The sequence below is a fragment of the Diadema antillarum genome, unplaced genomic scaffold (assembly GCF_040938485.1).
Source record: "Diadema antillarum isolate AM-2024a unplaced genomic scaffold, OU_Dant_1.0 scf00000071, whole genome shotgun sequence".
Classification (NCBI taxonomy): Eukaryota; Metazoa; Echinodermata; class Echinoidea; order Diadematoida; family Diadematidae; genus Diadema; species Diadema antillarum.
In genome coordinates, this window is record NW_027270960.1 from 1,056,427 (window position 1) to 1,075,981 (window position 19,555).

The 19,555-nt window shown below is 37.4% G+C and overlaps 1 protein-coding gene across 1 annotated transcript in view; it reads left to right on the forward strand.

The window, feature by feature from the left end:
• Window positions 1-19,199, forward strand: part of LOC139716876 (nuclear receptor subfamily 1 group D member 2-like) — a 59,016-nt gene extending 39,817 nt beyond the window's left edge. Inside the window, exons 3-9 of the mRNA XM_071628403.1 lie at window positions 8,927-9,071; window positions 9,278-10,582; window positions 11,326-11,331; window positions 11,941-12,074; window positions 15,791-15,920; window positions 17,799-17,909; window positions 19,006-19,199. Of these exons, the coding sequence (XP_071484504.1) occupies window positions 8,927-9,071; window positions 9,278-10,582; window positions 11,326-11,331; window positions 11,941-12,074; window positions 15,791-15,920; window positions 17,799-17,909; window positions 19,006-19,199 (2,025 nt within the window). The remainder of the gene's footprint in view (window positions 1-8,926; window positions 9,072-9,277; window positions 10,583-11,325; window positions 11,332-11,940; window positions 12,075-15,790; window positions 15,921-17,798; window positions 17,910-19,005) is intronic.
• Window positions 19,200-19,555: the final 356 nt, after the last annotated feature.

The following is a 19,555-nucleotide window of genomic DNA, read 5'->3' on the forward strand; positions in this document are numbered from 1 at the left end:
AAATTCTGAAATGTATCTGTGCAAATTATTATCAACTCATAATGCAGAAAAGAAATACAGTATCAGTGGCAGTTTCTTGCTGTTGATAGGGTTGTGCAGATGTTGAAAAGTGATTGACTGATTCCGTACTAGCTGCAGCACAGATGCAAAAAAAAAATTATGTACTTTATGGAGGATGCAGTGATACTTCATGCATTTGGACGTTTTTATGTCAATGTACCACATTTCAAGGTTAAATTTTGAAAGTTATAATCGGTGGAGACATGTCTGATTTATTTCTTTTTTTACTATTGCATGTGTTGCCTCTGCCAAATGCAATTATTATTTTTTTCATATGAGACTTACAAATGAATTCAACACTCTTTTCCAAAACAGTTCATATTCCATGCCAAAATTTGCCATCAATCAAACTATTTGATAAGAGGCTATGAAAAGGAAACATTGAGAGGCATATACATGCACATAAGTGCACACATAAAACAAATTGATGGTTCTTGTAGAGTGCATTGGTAGACAGATTTGACATATTGTCTCCCTTTATGTTGTTTCTTTGTGCTGTGTTAGGTTGCTCTTTGCTGTACTTCGCTCTTTCCTCCTCACCACCCCCCCCCCCCCATCATTTTTTTTGTATCCCTTTTGTGATGTATTGAGGTTAATAGGCCCAGGAATATGCTGAGAATATGGGGCATGTAATCTAGTTCACTCTTAGCTGGGTAATGTTGTGAACAAACCACACTCAAATATTGATAGATGTTTGTGGGAAGGGATCTGGTGGTTAAGCAGGGAAAAAATGAAAAAAAAAAGAGAAAATGCATTCATTGACACAGAAAGGCAGCTTAAGACAGATAGCTAGTATCTGTGTCCCACTGCTTTTTTCAGCACTGTGTTCCTATACACTCTTGTTCTTCATAGTATCTATTGAAAGGTGTTTTGGTATGTGTACTCTTTACTGGCATGATCTTCTTTTTAATACTTAAAAAAAAAATCTACCTTGATACCCAGTGATAAGTTGAAACTCAGAAAGGATTACTTCTCTATGCATTCTAAAAAAAAAGACTCAAATGAATCCATCTTTTAGTTTATTCCAGGATGGAAAGTTTAGATCCACTTCAGAGCCCACCCTTCTCATTGTTATGAAAGGTTTCTTTGAATGAAACCCGTTTCTCACGTCATCCAGTGGGAAACCTGTCTTTAACCCATTGAGGACCGACTGATTTTCTATAGACACCTGCCCGAGTATTCTTAGGACTCGTCTTCAATGGGTTAATAGTGATATGAGTGTGATAACCATAAACCTGTATATTTTTGTGCTGGTATATCTGCTATTATATTTAGTGTATGCTCGCCCATCCTGGTACTGTTGTATCGCCAATCTTTGTAGATGGTGAAATGGGAGATCAAAAAGAAAGGAAAGAAAAGTACAGTTAAAAATATGATACTCTCAACACATTCATGATCACATGCACACAAACACATGAGTCCTCAAATAGCTCTTTTTAGGAATATTTATTTATTTATTTTGTTTTATTCATGCTATACTGCAAGGCTGGCTTGTTCAGTTTTGTAAAACTACTCTCCAAAGGTGCCATGCAGTAATAACAGACGTCATTCTATGGTGTACATGAAAATACAAAATACATAACAGTAGATATAGGTACACTTGTAACATTGTAAAATACAAACATGGAGAGCAGATTAATGGTAAATAAGTACACTTATATACATGGATATATAGCATTGTTATAAATCAATTCAATCAATAAGGGTTTGCATCATTTTTCAAATCTATAAAGGGATCTACATGTTTGAACATTTACAGGGAGTGTTATGCATCAAACAAACTGGTGTTGACATATATACAAAAAGAATTTCTTTTAAACTTAGTCCTTGGTTTGGGAAAAAATTTATATAACAGAATATATATATATTCCGAGAGCTTTGTTTGAAAGTGCTATGATATCTTTATTTCAGTTACACCAGCGTGAACTCGGTCCAGAGGTCAGTGACTGCTAATCATAATTATGAACTGATATTATAGAGCTCATTGCATGTGTCCCCATTTCCTCTACATCCTACCAGCATAAGTGTTTCTGATTTTGCATTAGAAGAAAAATGAACAATATCATAAAACATATAGATAAGATGTGTTATGAGTGGGTGAGCTTGAATTGTAATCAAACCATAATACATTGTGAGAAGATATGCGTGTAGTGTCTTTTTTTTTCAGTAGGAGAAAAAAACAAGAATCACAAGATTGTATTCATCGCTCTCACCTATTTCTTTTTGATTACTTGACCAGGCAGAAGTAGCCCTCTTTTGCCACAGCCACAATCTCTATCACTTTTCAACTCCTGGTGGTGATTTATATCAATTCGTCAAGTGTCAAATTCTTATTTTTTTTTATAGAATAAATAAACACACAGTGACAATGCCAAAGTCATGTTGCATCCCACTGGGGATGATCCATATGTACTCATTGGGGAGGAAGAAACTATTTTTTAAAAGTTCCTATTAAAGTGTTTTTGTGAGCATATAAACCCAAGTCACAAGTATTAATTAGGGTTAAGTAATGGATAATAGTGGAATAAAGGTTAATCTTGCATTCTTGAATTCAAAGCAGTGACTGCCAACACAATTTACAGATTGTATTTTGAATGATTTTAGAGTCTTCATGTTACAGAGGCTGTGCATTATGCAGCATTTATTTTTCCTTTCCTTTTTTTGTAAGCTAAATGTGCTTGCTCACCATCCGGCAACTGTCGTGCAGTGTTGGTTGTACCTAAAATTGTTCACATTTACATCTTCTTCTTGAAAACAGATGGCTAGATTTTGACCAAACTTTGTAAGAATTAGCAATGGAGAAAGGGGCTCATAGATCGTACAAATGGTGGTAATGCCCCAGGGGCCTGAGGATGGGCCGAAATATCCCAAATTTGCAAATTTTTATGATTTTGTACATTTTTATGTTCATGATAACTGGGAGGGGGGCGGATTTTGAACAGACTTGGTGGGAATCATCAACAGGCATGTCTTCATCAGCCTGAAGTTCAAACTAGCGGGACAGTTTGTGGTCTGGGAAAATGGCTCAATATTGCAATTGTGCATCTTCATCAGCTCAAAACAGCCCACTTGGGGTAATTAGCCCGAAATTTGACGTATGCATACTTTGCATCACTCTTTAGTTCGAAAGTGGATTTCCCTGTGCAAATCCCCTGTATCACCGTATGTACGATACACAACGGACTGGTATGGACACGTGTTTCAGGGCAGTAGGTAGGCCTACACTTGTATCGGAAAAGTAACAAGCTCGATCACTCACGTTCGTCACGTTGATCTCGATCGCATACACAATACATGTAATGAGCTTTCAGGTCTATTTTCTAACATTCTGTTGGCACATTAGTGTGCAAATCATTTCAACATTGACAGTTTACGGGACACCGTATCCGCGATAAGTAGACAGGGCCTTTGCCGGGAAGCAAAATGAAGGGAACAGTTCGTAACATCTGTTGTTTACGTGCACCAGCCAGTGCTTCCCCGGAATGCATTGGATTAAGAAATTTTGGGGCTGATGGAGACACACAGGAACGAGCCCAAGATTTTAAGGAAAATTTTCCCCATCAAATGGCGTGCTACGTGTATTTGCGTCTTCACTACACAAATAGCGCGCTATTTTGACATCGGGCTAGTTTCATAACCGCAAAATAGCAGGCTATATTTATTGTGCTTTACTCTCCACAAAATAGAATGACTTTGTTTCCATTTTTAACATTGATTTGATCTTCAGTTTCAGCATAATTTTTAGTTCATAAGTGACTTTGGGATACAAATTTGAGTCATTTGCATTTTTATTAAATAACATTTTTTATATGGGAAGATTTTTTTAAGTGAGCTAAAATGATGTCAAGGCATGGGTTCAGAATACAAATATCAGAAGGATCAGAAAAATCTGCCAGAAAAAAAGAAGAAAGAAATAAAGTTGTGACGTAGATAGGAACATTTTTAGCTGCTAAGTGCTTTCAGAATATTGCCCCTGGTAACCAGGCCTGCATCAGTTCATGGATAACCATCTGCCTTGATTTTCCCTATGCAGTCACTAAAGTTTCTCCTGGTATGAACTGTACATGGCTTCATGTTTGGGATAAAGAAAAGATCAGAAAATGGATAGACAAAAAACACATTGCAGCCCAAAAGTCTGACTATCTCCACCTTCTTGTCGCTTTCAAGCTTGTTTCCTGACCTACAGTTGATCTCTAAAATCTGACTGCTATCACCACACAATACTGTGTGACAGTATGAAGACCAGGATGGTATGTTATAACCAACCAAATCTGCTCTGGAATCAGGAGGCTTTTGAAAATGAAAAATGTAAATGAAAACATATAACATTATGTTCAATGATATGCAACTTTCTTAAAACAATGCCAAAAATCATTGACGAGCATAAAATCAGAAACTTTCAAATGAGTTAAATATGTCAGCAAATGTAATGCTCCCTGAAGAATTTTATCCTGGTATTACAGCTAATTTGCTCTGTCCAAATATAAATCTTGTCAAGGGTAGCAACAAGGTATGAGACTTGGCACTTCACACACATACATTCACACTCACTCTCAAGATTTTTTTTTCCTTCCTTCCAACATGCTAAAATTTCAAGTTGTAGACAACCTTGCAGTTCTATCATTAAAATTTTGCAGTGCACCTTATAATCATTTCTCTGATGATTTGGAAAGAATGTTAATTCATGTGCAGAAAGTATTTATTCCTCAATTCCATCACTTGTTCATTGATAAAACTTTAGCACATACTGAATTGAATTTATTTCTGATACATGTACTTCATAAGAAAAACAATGCATACCACTGAACAAAAAGAAGAAATGAAACTGCAGTTCCAAACTGATTATAAGAATAGATGCAATGATGCATGAAGAGGTAAACAACACACCAGATATATTTAGATAAATGATGGAGCCGAAGCTATACCTGTCCATAATAGATAAAACTGAAATATGTTTTAACCAAATAAATGTAATGTTTTCTCATCCCTGCAGAGATGGGTGAGGGGTAGGAGCTATAAGATGTACATGTATCTCTTTGTAACTATGAGCTTCTGAAATGATAGTACCATTTTCAATTTAATGATGTTTTTCAGGGATGAAGAAGTTGATAAAAAAGTATGGTGTAGGAAAGTGTGCATGGAAATTTGCTTTGATCAGTTGACCTGGGAGCACAATCGAACAAAAGATAGAGGCATTGTGTGTGAAGAGGAAGCAAGCTGTGCTGATGGGGGTTGAGATGGGGGAACACATTCCTGGAAGCATTCTACCACAGTAATGAAACCATCCTTGACCCATAGCTGTGGTGTGGTCAAGGGACCCTTGGAGTGAGTAACAAGTGTGCCCCCATATGCCCAATGTCTACACTACTGTATACTAGTACAACATTGTTCTTTATCCATCTTTTTCTTTTGAAGTCAAAATATGCATGCCCTCTTAAAGCAAGCCACTACCCCTCTGTTTTTGTCATTCTAATATGCAGAATGGTGGGGTCAATCTTCTGAGAAAGTTGGGAGTATTTCTGTTGGTGTGCATTTTTTTGTTTTGTCTAGCCATCAGTCATGCTCGTATGCCTCTCACATCTGTTAACCAGTGAAAGAGAGAGGTCAGGCCCACACTGATTTCTATGTGGTCAGTGGTGGTATGAATGGACAATTGGCCAGTTGTAAGAGAATTGGTTTTCAGGCATTTGTAGTTTGATAGAAAGTAATTTTATAATTGCCAGGAAAGAAGTAATTTGTTTCCTCAGAAAAGCTGTAAATGGTACTTGAAAGCCTTTTAAACTTATTTCTGCTGCTATGTAATCGTATACTAGGTTTGTGTTGAAAGTTCCAGCCCTTTAAGTTGAAAACATATGCAGGAATTGGCCTATTGAAGCATAATTGCAACTCAAGTGAACCCTTTCTGTGCTTTGTTCACAGATTGCCATATGCACACTGGGGTATGTGCTTTCTTAGGCAATTGGCACAGATGTCTGGAAATTAATAATCAATAAATATATGAGATATTACATTTGTATTTAACCCTTGTAATCCCCATTGTATCACCATGTCTTTCCTGTTTGACTGAGGCACATTGCTACTCCTGAATGGGTTTGCTAATCTACAACTACATGTAGGCCTATATCAAGCTTGGACAAACTACTAAATGCTGAAGACGACATTTGGCTGGTTTAAGCTTAAGTGTCTGTGCACATAAAGGGTTGATTTATCAACAGCAGACAAATTCACCATAAGTGATCAAAGTGCTCAAATGCTTCCTTGACATTACAGATGCAAGGAAAATTTATCAAAGCTTGTATGTATTTGTACTTTTCTTTTTAATTTCTTCAAAGACATTCCGATTTACCCAGCTGTTTGTGTGTAATGAGATGGTGCTCTTTGAAAAACATGAGGACTTGTTAAAAAAAAAATGATTATGATATGAAAATAAAACTACATAAGATAGTTAAACAGCTGAGAGAGTGAGTTGCATATAGGCTTGAACATTTGACATGCTAAAAAAGTGCAAGTAGCATACAGTATAAAACAACCTGCCTTGAACCAACAAAATATCTGTACATATATGAAAAATAAAAATTGATATTCTGTGTGATAAAAGCAATGCTCTGTAGCTGCTAATGCATCTCAATATGAGGTAACTCGAACTACATTAACATTTAGATCAAGTTTATTGCCGTCAAATACATTTATAGTGAGGTTGAGACTAGAAATACTGGAAATAAAGTACAATACAATTATGACAAACACAGATACAACAAAATGTCATTAATTGCAAGAAGATTTTCCTAGCGCAAATTTTTGACACACACACATACAGTTCGTCAGCTGAGAATGAGAAGGGCGTTAAGGTGTCTTGAACACTATGGCTTTAGAGGCAACTTAACGCCCTTAGACCATTCTCAGCCAACATACTGTAATAGCACAATTCACTTAATAAAGCAAGGTAATTTTGAAAAATATGTATTTTTTTTCTTAGTGCCAGAGGATTTTACTGCTAAGTGTCACTGTTTCTCTCATTTGTTTGTCCATTGCAAGAAGATTGAAAGGGGGGGGGGGGAATGCTCAACTTCCCTTAAATATACTGTAAAGATCCTGTTTTATCTTTGGGAACAGTGATTTAAAAGATATTCAAGATATCGCATTTGATGTATATGTGTAGGTCTGTTGCATCACAAAACATCCTACCGTATTAAGTTTTTGCAATAAAGCCTAAAATATAAGGAGATATCAGTATTTTTCTCATTAAACCATAACTGTAGACGGTTTAGTCTGGAAACATTTTATTATAACTATTGTTCATATTTTGTGTATCTAACAATACTTAACATCTATTATACGGATTCAAATCTTTACAGTGGTTGTTTCTATCCCAAACTCACATTGTAGAACTAATGCAGGGTTTTTGTTTCATCTGCAAATGGTAAATTAAAATGTATGCCTTTAAGGATATACAATCAGACGCACAGCTTGTACACATTACAAGTACCTGCACGTAATCATGTGGCGCACATTGCAGCTATCGTGCACAGTGGAGAGGTACTAATAATTGTGCAGTGTACATAAGTTTTGCATCTGCAGTATGCAGTACAGGCCTATATATACAGCATGCTATCTACTGATATATGCGTGAGGTGGAAGAAGGGGGTTTGTAGGCTATGACCAGTGGATATTTCCACTATCATATTGAAGGAAGGAAAGAAGGGCCAGAGTTTGTCATCAAAACTTTCTATTCCCTCCCCTCCCCCTCCCATCTCTCTTGACATGATGTTTGCACTTTGCAGACCCACAAAATGAATATTCATACAAAATAGTCAGGTGGTGGAGAACTCTTCCACTCCCCCCCCCCCCCCCCTTGTGAGTTTTCTGCCACCTGCAAGTGAGGTTTAATGTGTCGAGACCATCTGTAGTTCTACATGTGTGTATTATGGAATTTTGTTTTGTTGCAGAGCCAAATACAATGTAGGCCTATCTTGTGATAACAGGGTATGCCTGTATTTCAGTTGTGCAATTCTCATATGTATATTATGTTAACTCCTACCTCAAAATGCTAGTTTTCATGGCCTGAATTACTGTGAGATAATCTTTGTGAGACAACAAGTTTCCCCACATTCAGAAAAAAAAAAAAATGAAAAAGGTACAGATATTTTTGTGATATGATCTAAACAACTATTTTTTCAGCACTTCAGTAATATACAACATACTGAGAGAATCATAGAATGAACGGCACTTTACAGCGAAGCATCAGAATTACTGTGTACATACTGATCATTTTAATGGAAGAATTACACAAGTTCTTGGAATATTGAGAGTGATTGAATTGTCCTCTTACATTGTATGCCCCAATCACCTGAGACTTGTTCTGCAGTCACTATCTTTTCTTTGCTTCTATTATGTCAGTGGTCACAGGTGGTAGCTTTCATTTTGGTAGAAGTACATGACATGAATTTCAAAATGGATACTCATACCAAAAACAAGAAGAAAAATACTTGATACAGTAATGTAACATTTTCAGTGGAAACCCACCATCCCTGATGATTTCAGAAGTAGTTGAAAACCCACCAGTACTCCAGGAAGAAAGTTTTCCTTCTATCATCAAATTAACCGGTCGTTTTCATCTCTAACTTCAATTGTAACTGTTATGTTGAATTCCATGGCCTTTAAAAAAAAAATCATGTAGAAGCACACATGTGAAAGTTAGACTGGGTAAACTTACTGAGCAAAACTTGTTTCCTGCTCCCTTTACCCGCAAACATAGACTGCATACATGAAGGGGCTTTCCACAGACTCGAGACTATCACTCCCACTTTGATTTGATACATTTTTCCTTGTCTTTTTTTAAAGTCATTTCACTTTTGTGTCATCCTAGGGCTTCTTCAGGAGAACTGTCCAGCACAATCTAGCCTACCGACCCTGCCCCAATGGAGGAAAGTGTGTCATCCAACGGAAGAATAGGAACCAGTGCCAGTCCTGCAGGCTTAGGAAGTGCATTGTCATGGGAATGTCCAAGAATGGTTAGTGTTGTCATTGACTCAAGAAATTAATTTTAGCTGAAAATAGAACCAGTGAAGCATATGTCAGTATGTCAGTATTTTAGGTTTCCCTGTGTTTTTGCAATGATGCATGTCTGATTTTGAATAAGAATGATATCTAGGAATGAAAATTTCAACTGCAATATTTGTTAGAATCATGATTCTTTTCATTCTTTTGTTTATACTAGCTGTGCGGTTTGGAAGGATGTCTAAGCGAGAAAAGATGAAGCTCACACAAGTCATGAAGGAAATTGCAAATAAGACTGAAGATGGTACTGGTCGAGATGAAAAGCCGCTTGACCTGAGCCGACCCCCAAGCCAAGAAGCAATGGTCACCAGTGATGATGCAATTGCAGCTGCCAAAACTCACCAAAGTGCAATATCTGAGCTCCTCCTGGATAGTGGGGACCTGAAGGACAGGAGACAGGGACTCAATGAAAGTAGTGATGGCTTGCACAACATCCCTCCCAAATGGTCTGTTTCCAAAGTTAGCCTACCCAACGTGTCTGGCATCACTCATGATGGATGGATGGAATGTAATGGAAGGAATGGTTTCAGGAATAGTGTGCAAGATGCTCAGGTAGTTGAGAAAAAGCCAGGAATACATGACCTGCTATTGACACAATACTGTAGTGGACAGATGAATGGATATTTACCGAGCAATGGATTAAATAAGTTTCATAATGGAATGGTTAGTAACAACATTAAACTTGAGCAGGATTTACCAAGTGACTATAAAAGTATGAGAATTAACAACACTAACATACCGCAGCATGCAGACTTGCATGAGAGATCACCATTTTTTGTCAAAAAAGAAGAACCCACTGCCCATCACATACAAAATGCCCCCCACTCTGGACCAGAAGAGAAGCAATATCTCCTGCCACGACGCAAACAAATTGCACGACTCCATCATGAGGAAGAAGCAAGAAAGATTAATAAAAAGAAGAGTACTGTGATAAATGGACATCTCATGAGTTCCATTGACTCGAACCACTCAAACCATGTGACACAAGCCCTCCAAAGTACCACCCATACCCCATCAGCTACCCAAACATCGTCATCAAATAATTGGTACAGGTATAATGTGCCCCACAGTCTAGACACTGCTTCTGTGGAATCTAAGACTTTCTGTGAATTCAAGAGTGGATGCCACCACTCCAGAAGGCAGACAGCAGTGGAGACGAGGCAGAATGGAAGGACGTTCAGTGACAGAGTGTCAGACCAGCGGCAGTCATCAGACAGTGCTGTGCCTCATCCCAAGCAACAGCTCACTCTGCCAAAGGAGCCAGCCAATGGGCAGCATCCACATATGCTTCACCTTTTGCAAGGCATGGGATTGGTGGATTCACTGAGTAAGGCCTACTGTACTGAAATTGATGCCCAGTTTGCCAGCCTAGAGGAGATTCTGTTGGTAGCCATCAGAAAACACCTCCGATCAAGCAAGCCTGCAAGATGGGTAGGTGAAAAGGTTACAGTTCATTATTGCGAAGGTTCATTAATCCAAAAATGAAATAAGGTGTGCCATTACGAGGTTCATTCATCAGAACACGAAATAAGGTTCGTAATTCTGAAGGTTTATTTAATACAGTTGAACCTCTCGTATCCGGAAAAGTCGGGACCGGGGCTCATCCGGATAAGGGATTTGGCCGGATACGGGTGACTCAATGCTTTATACATGTACATATACATACACATGTACTGATGTAGCCCATTGTAGTACCACATGTAGTAATGTGTATACTGCAACCTTTTCATTGTTACACTCAGTAACAGACCCCAAAATAGAGGTTCGTGTTTGCAAGAATGAAATCATTTTCTTTTATAAATTCTTGGGATGATTTACCTAAATAATTATTAAGAAATGTATCAAGTATATGTAATTCATTGTGTTTGTGTAGGAGATCTCAAGGAGTTGGGAATCCCCCTTTCCTCCCGTAATCATTAAAAAAAATCACGGCGATATTGCGTCCGTATAATAGAGAGATCCGGATAAAGGGAGGCCGGATAAGAGAGGTTCAACTGTATAAGTACACACTGTCTTGACATTTTTGGATCAACAAATCTTATTTCATTTTCGGATTAACAAATCTTATTTCATTTTCAGAATGACAAAACTTTGGAATAACACACCTTAGGAATAACACCACAAATGCTTGGATTAACAAACCCTTTTTCATTTTCCGGATTAACTAACCCATATGTATAGGGATTTTAACTAACTCATATGTATGAGGAATTTGTGTATTTTGGAATGACGAACCTTCGAAATAATTAACCTTGTTTCATCTTTGGATTAATGAACCTTTAATGGTGAACATCACAGGGTAATACTGATTGAAGGATTAATGGTAAATATCAGATTTTCTGATTTGGACGTAAGCCGTACAGATCTGAGAACCAAGCACCAAAAGTGAAAGTTCATTGAGCAGACTTTTTAACTTTTCTGTGGATACACTGTACCTTGGCCTGTGGAAGCCCATAGAGAGGACCCAGTGTAAAAATGAAAATACTTCCAAGTTTCCAAAACTACTAGAGCCAAGCTGATATGGTGTGTTAATTGGTCACTAGGTCGGGAAGGTAAACAGTTGGCCAGAGCCATTGACAAAAATCTGGTTTAACATTTGTAAACGATAACTGAAAAATACAATATTCCTTACCCTTATTTTGAATGCTCAATTCTCAAATTTAAAAAATATTTATATATTCTCTAGGAAAGTACAGTGTATATTGAAAGTTTGGAGTGTGATTACTTTCTCACAGGTAAAGATTCATGGATACAAATATTTAGGTATTAAAAAGATGATGATACTGAACTTCACTCAGCAGGTCACTGAGCTATCAAAGCCAGGTGGAATTCCTCAGGAGATATCTGCTGATGACAAGGACAGTGCCTTCTGTGACCGTTTTGCTCCCATCATCAGTCGTATCGTTAGCTTTGCCAAGGCCGTGGAAGGGTTTGAAGACATTCCTCATGAAGATCAGGTTGGTTGCAGATTGGGTATGAAACACATGGTACCAATAGACTATCAGGAATTCAATTCAATATGCAGTCAATTTCAATGTTTTGAATAAAGAATGAGAACTTTGTGACCTTGCATCACAAAAGTCACTAATTAGTCGTTGATGGAACAATATTATCATTACTGGTGGAGTGAAAGTATGCATTTTGGGTCATGAAAACCCTTAAAGAACTTTTCAAACAATCAACGATAGAGGTGATATTTTTAGAAAGTCGTTGATAGAACATATTTAAGGAGTATACCAAGTTTCAAATGTCCTTATAGTGCCATGATAGTGCTTGCTATCAAAGGGATGGTATAGTATCGGTGGGGATGAGGATTGGGCTTTTTACTTTTTGCGAGATACCAAGAAAACACTTAATAGTACAGAGCATACCACTCTAAGAGTAATTCAAAGTTTATTTGATGAAAATTTGTTTTGGAATAAATGAGACTTTCAAAAACAAAGTAAAACATAGCAGTCATAATGAAAGGTAAATCCCACCTTTTATTACCTTTTATTATGCATTGCTCTATTTTAGATATCTCAGTCTTTTCAAAACCAATTTTCATCCAATAAATGTTGAATTCCTCTTGGAATGACATGCTCTTTCATATATCATAACTATACGATCCCTTTAAGGCATTGCCAAATTCTGTTTTGGTGTGCACACAATTAATAGTGACTTGAGGCAGTTCAATTAATCCTGAAATACAAAATTCCTGTTTCTCAAAACTCAAGCTCCTAGAGTTTGAGTTCCTTAATGCTTATTTCAGTTGGATAAAAAATATCCACTGGAGGAGTTCTAAAGCTGAGAATCTCTTCTTTCATCACTTGATCTTAATGAAAAATGCTATTTACAGACTTTTTATGGTTTTATGATGCAAGGTCATATTTTAGGCAGCCGTACACCTGCCAAATGTCTTAGTTTAGAAAAATACTGGTACAAAATGATGATGTTCACATTTATAGGCTGATTTTACCTCTAACATTTGTAGAACTATTCCAGATGTAAACCATGTTTTGGATGCAAGATAGAACTCACTGTTGCTTTTATCTTCTTAAGGGTTGATTTCATGGAGCACATGAACGATTTTCAAAAAATGCAAATGTTGCAAAATTGACAAAGTCTGACATTTGTATTTCAGTCTGCAAAAGATCACCAAACCAGCAGTGGTTTGGAAGGGTCAACTGCTTGTGGTTGTAGTTTTTAGTTCACCAGTAATTTCAAAAAATTTTTACGTTTCGTTCAAACGTTTTCCTCACACTGGGTCTTGATTGGCTCATGATTTGCTCTTGAAAGCCTCATCATATGCGCGCGACCTACGCAAGATGTGCGCAATATTTGCAAAATCTTTGTGAAACCCCAAACAGGTCCCAACAGTTATCGAGAGAATGTCTCACATTTGTTTGGCAAAATCCCTGACACAACTGCGGACTGTTCGCTTACTTTTTGGAACATTCTCACGAAAGTTTGCTGCATGTTTGGGGGGCAAATCTGCATTACATGATGTCTGACCTCTATAAAGCACATGGCCAAGGATTCTGACTTTGTGTCTGAGGTTTTTTGACTGCATTGTCAGAATGCAATTTGGAGAAAAGTTTTGAATGTTAGACTTTGTCATTTTTCGACATTCACTTCCTTCGCAAATCATTTGCGTGCTCAGCAAAACCAGCCTTTTATGAGACGCAATTATAGTTTTGAACATGTTTGAAAATCAGGTCAAAGAAAAAAACTTAATATCTGTATTTTCATTATTCTCATATGAATGTGGATTTAACTGCTCATTCAGGAATAGTATCTCAAATCAGGCAAATATGTAAGAATATGGCTTGACTGGAAGGGAATCCATTTATTCTACTTTGACAGAGACATCAGTTTGAAATGTTCCGTTCATTATACCCCCGCCAAACGAAGTTTGAAGGGGGTATATAGGAATCAGCGGACGGTCGGTCGGGCGGTCGGGCGGTCGGTCGGGCGGTCGGGCGGGCGGTCGGTCGGGCGGTCGGTCCGTTGCAAATCTTGCGTCGCGAACTACTTCCTCAGTTTTCAACCGATTCCCATAAAACTTGGCACAGATGTTTGCCTTGGGTTGTAGATGTGCAAGACGTATTTTTTGACAGTACCCAAAAGTATGTTGCCATGGTAACGGCATATTATGGGCAAAAATGGGTACAAATCTTGCGTCGCGAACTCCTCCCACAGTTTTTGATCAATTTTTATGAAATTAGGTACAGATGTTCGTCTGAATATGTTAATGTGCAAGACACATATTTCCGCAGTGGCAAAAAGTGTGTTGCCATGGTAACGGCATGTTATTGGTAAAATATAGGGCAAAATGCTTCATGGCAAAACTGCTTCATCAGTGTTCTTCCAATTCTCATGGAATTCATATTGAATGTTTGTCTTAGGATATAGGTCAGCATGACACATTTCTTGACAGTGACAAAAAGTATGTTGCCATGGTAACAGCTCACATATTATGAGCCAAAATGATGGAAAATTTTGTGTTGCAAACTACTTCCTCAGTTTTTGCCCAATTTCCATGAAACTTGGTACAGATGTGTGCCTTTGGTTGTAGATGTGCAAGACGCATTTTTCGACAGTACCCGAAAGTACGTTGCCATGGTAACGGCATATTAATGGCAGAAGATCAAGGAAAGATCTTGCGGATTTAACTACTTCCTCAGTTTTTTGACCAAAGCTTATGAAATGTGGCACACACCTTGATCTTGGTGGGAAGATGTGGAAGACATATTTTTCGGACGTGTCGGAAGCTGCGTTGCCATGGTAACGACATATAAATGGCAGAAGATCAAGGAAAGATCTTGCGGATTGAACTACTTCCTCTGTATTCAACTGAAGCTCATGAAATGTGGCACACACATTGGTCTTGGTGGGAAGATGTGCAAGACATATTTTTTGGACATGTCGGAAGCTGCGTTGCCATGGTAACAGCATATTAATGGTGGAAGATCAAGGAAAGATCTTGTGGATTGAACTACTTCCTCAGTTTTTGACAAAAGCTTATGAAATGTGGCACACACAATAGTCTTGGTGGGAAGATGTGCAAGACATATTTTTCGGACGTGTCGGAAGCTGCGTTGCCATGGTAATGGCATTTAAATGGCAGAAGATCAAGGAAAGATCATTCCTTGGGTAAGACTGTCGTCACGGGGCGGGGGTATTAATCACCTTAAGTGATATTTCTAGTATTGTATTTTTCCTCATGGAAATTCAGTAGTTCAGCAGAAGGTGACAGTTGAGTCAGTTTTAAAGGAAATATTTAAAGGTCATTCAACAAACAGAAATCAGATTATAATACAGATACTACACATCAGGCTTGGGGATCAGGTTCTACTGATATTTGTGTCATGTTATCTGTGTATGCCAATATCCAGCATCAGGTGTTCTATGTTTTTTGTTTTTTGTTTTTTATTCATCAGTGGTTCTGCATAAATTGTTAGGGTTCAAAAGGCTACATTGTCTGTTTGCTGTTTAGTCACATCCTTTAACTCTGAAATGATAACTTCCTTCTTTACCAAAGTTGTACAAGTTCTGTTACATTGGTTTACTATAGTATTATTTCTTTGTTCTACATTTGCTGTGAAATATATTGCAGGAGAAGAGACATAGCAGGAAATTTTTTTTTAATCCCATGTGACTCTGTAATTAATTTGAGGAATTTGTTTTCCAGCTGACACTCCTGAAAGCCGGATGCTTTGAGGTCCTCCTCCTCCAACTCAGCCAGATTTTGGACCCTGAGAGTGACCGTGTTACATTTTCAAATCAAGAGCAATACCCCAAAAACCTCCTCGAGAACTCAGGTTGGTAGACTTGAGTAAAAACATCATAACATGAAAGTATATATTGCACTATTGCCTTAGACAACTTTCTGCGCCTCCACAATAAAGGATGGCTAAGACATTTTGTCTTTTAGTTATTCATCTGTTTGTCTGTCCTTCTATTTGTCCATCCATCTTTCCTCGATCTCACTCGTACAATTTGATTTTGCTTCTTCTGCACTGGATGTAGATGCACTGTATACATAATTAGATATTAGGTAAAATCCTTATAGGTAAGAAGTCATTGAATTTTGGTTAAAAAAGGGCAGCATTCTGTGGATTAGAAAGAAATGTGGGTAGACTTAAGTCAGTCTTATGATTTGATACTGGTCAACAGTCAAAGTCAAATTTCACAATACTTCATTGTAATTCCAGCCATTACTAAGCATCCATTGTCCAGTGGTATTATAATTTGGCAGACAGCAGATAAAGAAGTAAACAGTTGTTTGGGATATTACTATGTTATAAGCTAAAATTAAAGGTCAGTGTCAAAGGTCAGAGAGTCTGGTCACTTTCAAATTTGTTTAGGTTGCAGATGTCCTTTGGAAGTATAGATATGCTGGAAAGGTATAAAGGAAAAGATATTACTTGTATGAACATGAAAGTGATGCTGGGTCAAAGTCAAAGGTCTCTGTGGTTAAGTTAAAAATGTCAGTTCCAGCCATGACATCAGTTACAAAAGTCTCAGTAGAAATAAGTACACATATATTTCTGTGGGAGAAAAGAAAACAAAAATTCACAGTGCATCCTCATGGTCAATTATCTAGGTCAGTGCACTTTGACTATGTGTAAATGTGAATACAGGGCTGAACTTTATGCAGTACATAGTGAAAGTGTGAGAAAACTGAGGCATCCCATTCCACTATGCACTGCAGTCAAATTGCTCTCGTGTAATCTGTAGTTTCTTTTAATCAAGTACACATTTTGTCATGTGCCATGTCAATGCAATTGTATCTACAACCTTCAAGTTTATTTGTACTTATGTTGCTGAAAACTCTTATCCCATAACAATTATCCAAGTAAATATGTGTACATATATGCATTTGTGTATTATACATTCATATTTGTGTGTTTGTGCACATTTATATGTGTTTTTGTATGTCCATTTAAAGCGTGTACATTGATTCTGCTCGAAGATTCCACTAACTTTCAAGAATACGAGCCTATGCACCAAACAAAAAGTCCCAATGCCCTATTTTTGCATTAATCCGTCTGATCTTTCACATGTTTTTCATACCTTCATTTTGTTAGTTTTTTTTTTCTAGTAGTGTTTGTTAGTCCCATTTGTCTGTGTGTGTTATTCTTCCAGGGCTCTGCTGTTAATCCCGTCACAGTTGACTTTTGTGAAAAAGGGCTGACAAAACAGAGTTTTAGATATCCATTTAAGGCACAGTCATTGAAATTCTTATTCAGGGTAGGAGAATAATTGATCCATGCATATTGTTATGAAACATATGTGTAAATGGATGATTGCACAAACAGTTACAAAGACTCTTACCAGTCATGTTTTGAGTATGAAAAAAAACCACATATTATTTATAATCTGAAAATGGTAATAAAAAATAAAATTAAAAATGGTGCAAAGTAACAGGAAATGAAAGAGAACCAGCTGATAATCTGTGTCTAATTTGTAATATAGAATTCTGTAATACTTTTTCTCTAATGTTGACATTGAGAGAATATTTCATCATTGCATGATTGATCATTTTCTAAACCCTCAATGTCCAGAGATTTTGTTTTCTACCAGGAAATATGTGTTAATCTTGTACAAGAGCAAGATTTGTAGAAACATGAACACTGTTTGTAACTAAAAAAATTCAGTCTACCTTTGACTGTGCTTTTCATGATTGCTTCAAACAGATGTAGGCGATCTCGTCACAGCCCTTGCCAAGGTTGCCTTGCAGCTCAACCAACTCAACTTATCCTTGCCTGAGAGGGCGCTGTTACAGGCATCTGTGCTGGTTGCATTTGGTAAGTCTGCTGGTGTTTTGCAGGGATATGATACAGACTTATGTGCAGTGTAACTCACTGTCTGGTGCTTGTTGTGTAAACTTTCTTCATTCTGACCATCTTGACAAGGCAAAAAAGGTAGATTTCAGCTACCTTGATTTATTTCAGGAAACCAAATCAGAGGTTGTTCAGGTGGAAACACTGACCCTACAAGCCCATGAATATCATTTTGGGTAGAAAGCATCTGAAATTTTGAAAAGCTTCAAGTTATTTCTCTAATAAGCAGCATTTCGTTGCTGGTATGGATTTCTTTTGGCTTAAACTAGTACCTTTTGGGATATCTCTCAATTCATGATCACAATGTTATTTCAGATAATACTTTGCACGTATGTTATTGAAGTCTCGCCTGTGATGTGCCACAAAAGAAGGCTACAAGCATTCATCTTCTCTTATAAATGCTCTTATGGAGGTGTATGCATTTTAAAATTCATATATGATAGATGTATGGTCAAATGTATGTTATGTGTTTACTAACCAAGTCATTTTAAACTAGAAAGATCCATTTCTACTTGCAGACCCCACCTCAGCCAAAACATTGCTTAAAGGGGCATTCCAGATGATTTTCATAATTTCACATCACGTAGTACATAAATCAACAGCTCCATGTATAGATTTGTGGAATTTATTGTGGTTCTTGAGCAGAGAAACAATACTTTGAAAAACCTTAAATAGATTACACTGAACAAGGATGATGACATCGGAGGGTTACATATTTCAGAAATGTAGTAGTGTAATTCCATTACAATACCGCTTGCTTGCGAGTTACCTGTGTATAATCTATGCATGCCTTCTTCTTTTGTTCTGCTTCCTTGAGCCCCAACTCACGCATTCTTATGATGACCCTGCCATGTCATCATCCTTGTTCATGGCAATTTGTTATAAAGTTCGAAAATATTCTTATTCTTTATCCCGATTATCATAAATTCTGAAACTGTCCTCAGTATAAGTAGTTTATCAATGTTCAAATGTAACAATCTGACAATCATCCGGAGGTCTCCTTAAACACATACAGGCTACAATCTTTAATCTCCTCCATATTTCTTGCCTCCTCTATTAGATCGCAAAGGAATCCAAAATGTGGATGCTGTGAGGAGTCTTCAGACACACCTCTTGGAGGTCCTAGAGAACTTTCTCTATGCTACCCATGCCCCAGACAACCTAGTGTTCCACAAGTGTCTGCAGGTAGTAGTTGATCTACGTGTCCTCAACCACAAGTATTCTGAGAAGCTGCTGGCCCATCAAAAGGATTAGTATTACTAGGGATGCCAATGTTCAGAGGTCTTCATGTCCTGGAGCAAAAGGAACACACTAAGGATTGAACAGTTGGAGGAACCAGATGTGTCTCGATTCCTTTGAATATTTCAGGCATCTTCTGGTTGCCTGACTACTAACTCACCTAATTGTCATTGATATGCCATAATGTCTACTGATATGATGTAATTACTGCACAAATTAAACCAGATTATTAATCTTACAAATACACATTTCATGAGTAAACTGCCTAAGGCATTATTGCATTGATGTCTACTACCTTGTTGTGTGGAGAAATAAGGTCAGTGCTAGACTGAATAAAACAATTACTATTTTCAATTGTTGCATCTCATCAT